At 39.2% G+C, this 1,899-nt stretch overlaps 1 protein-coding gene across 1 annotated transcript; it reads left to right on the top strand.

Moving 5' to 3' along the window:
- The first annotated feature begins 592 nt into the window (after window positions 1-592).
- LOC119659425 (COP9 signalosome complex subunit 8) lies at window positions 593-1,455 on the top strand. The gene is made up of 4 exons (XM_038067509.1): window positions 593-753; window positions 805-875; window positions 940-1,118; window positions 1,178-1,455. Exons 1-4 carry the CDS (start codon window positions 697-699, stop codon window positions 1,432-1,434), a joined length of 564 nt encoding a protein of 187 aa, XP_037923437.1. The 5' UTR covers window positions 593-696; the 3' UTR covers window positions 1,435-1,455.
- Window positions 1,456-1,899: the final 444 nt, after the last annotated feature.

The raw sequence follows: 1,899 nt of genomic DNA, 5'->3' as shown, positions 1-1,899 counted from the left end.
AAAATCACTTTGTTCATATATTCTACACTATAACTAGAAACAATTGATGCCAAAGAAAAAATGCCGGCTCTTTATGCTCCAAATTCTCTTGGTAAGTACCGCTGTCTGGTAATATTTATAGAGGTATAACGACGAATACTTTTTTAGTGTGCGATACCGGCGTTTGTTTTATATTTGTTATTATCTTTTTACCAATGAAGTGAAGCGCTAATTTTTCATTTTATGAATGAACAACTTCTATCACTTTCATTGGCATACACCAGGCCAACATGTCGTAAGTTTAAGCCCCTGACTAACCCAACAACAGCCCATGGTTCACGTATGAAGTATAGATGACTGGCAATACAATCTATGGAGGAGATGTGAGCGGCATAAACTGGGGCAATATTTAGACTCAATGTTTAAAACTAGCACACTGTCTATTAGAATAGTTTATTTTACTTTTCTCAAATGAAAGCAAATTATCCTAAATCCAAAACCTTCATTTAGTTTCAACAATTTAGCACGCTGGACATATTTGAACGCAATCGACTATTGTGAATCGCAGCAGTTAACATTTCCAACAACTTGCACACCTTCCAGTTGCATCACCGCGGTTTAACTTACAGTGACAGCTCTTTGACGTCTCTTTTGTCACAAATTTACTGCCAAGCTCCGTAGTACCGGTCTATTTCAATAGTTGTTGACAAAAAAGAAATGTTCGCCGAAAAAGTGCAACAGCTAATACAATTGCTTGAAAAACAGGAATTAGAGGTAATGACTCGTATGCCCAAATCTACTTTATACTAACACTTCCACTTTCAGGCTGAAAACGGCATAGTCAGTCCACAGCTGTATCTCGAGCTGTTTGCTGCGTATTTGTATCAAAATGATCTGTGAGTAATTCCCCCTCAATAGGGCTTGCAAATTCCATTAACCTCCTTTGATTCCATCCAATAGATGTAACGCAAGGTTTCTTTGGAAGCGAATACCCCAGAATGTAAAGAGTGGTAACGCGGAACTCACTAGGATTCACAACGTATATTTGGCCCTCTGGAACAACAATAGTCCCGAATTTTTCAAGGCGATTGAATACGAATGGTCCAGCAACATTGCGGAACTAATTTTCGAATTAAAAGGTAGGATGAGAATCTTGCCTGTCGTACCACTGATTGTAATGTTTCCACTTTCTTTGCAGAAAAAGTGAAGCAGGAAACATTGGATCTGATTGGGATGGCGTATAGTTCTATTTTCGAGAATGTGCTTATAGAGATGGCTAACATTACGCCCGACAAAGTGACAGAAGTATGCAGCCAGCTGGACTGGAAGGTCGAAAACGGCAATTTCCCACGTCTCATTATCCCCAAACGTCGCCCTGTAGAACAGAAGATCACGACCACCTCTGAAGATCAGCTTTTCATTTTAACTGATTTCGTTTCGTTTTTGGAAAATTAAAGTTTTGTACATAAAATTTAAGAATCATGTTTCAGTTGAGCAACACACTTCCTTTCTAATCAAAACATTGTGAAGTCAAGTCAATCAAAAAGGTAGGGTTGCGAAGATAAAGCGTGATATCTAACCCTATAGGAACTATTGGTACTAGGTTGTGGGTCAGGTAGCGATCATCTACCGTGGCAATTGGGCCACAAGGGTGCATTTTCGATGATAAATGATTCCAATTCGTCAACTGCTCATCCTCTTTCTCATCGATTCCATCCATTCCAGTAGGCTACCTCACAAATTAAGAAAAAAGGGGACACATTGTGTAATGGCACGAACTAAGTTATTGCCTTCCGACTTTGTTGTGGTGTCAAAGTTGGAGCGGGCCCTGTATTGGATATATTTGAAACCTTTTGTGACGTATTTTGAACAGTGATGTCTGTGTGCCGTGCGGTTTTTGACTTAAAAAATAATGTCTTG

This window comes from Hermetia illucens, chromosome 1, assembly GCF_905115235.1.
Source record: "Hermetia illucens chromosome 1, iHerIll2.2.curated.20191125, whole genome shotgun sequence".
Lineage (NCBI taxonomy): Eukaryota > Metazoa > Arthropoda > Insecta > Diptera > Stratiomyidae > Hermetia > Hermetia illucens.
The sequence above is the reverse complement of the archived record's forward strand: the minus strand, read 5'-3'. Positions and strand labels throughout refer to the sequence as shown.

Excerpts from the sequence above, each read along its gene's own strand:
- LOC119659425 (XM_038067509.1), top strand. The coding sequence starts at position 697 with ATGTTCGCCGAAAAAGTGCAACAGCTAATACAATTGCTTGAAAAACAG. Across the intron at positions 754-804 it reads TTGAAAAACAGGAATTAGAG|GCTGAAAACGGCATAGTCAG; the intron begins GTAATGACTCGT and ends TTCCACTTTCAG. Across the intron at positions 876-939 it reads TATTTGTATCAAAATGATCT|ATGTAACGCAAGGTTTCTTT; the intron begins GTGAGTAATTCC and ends TCCATCCAATAG.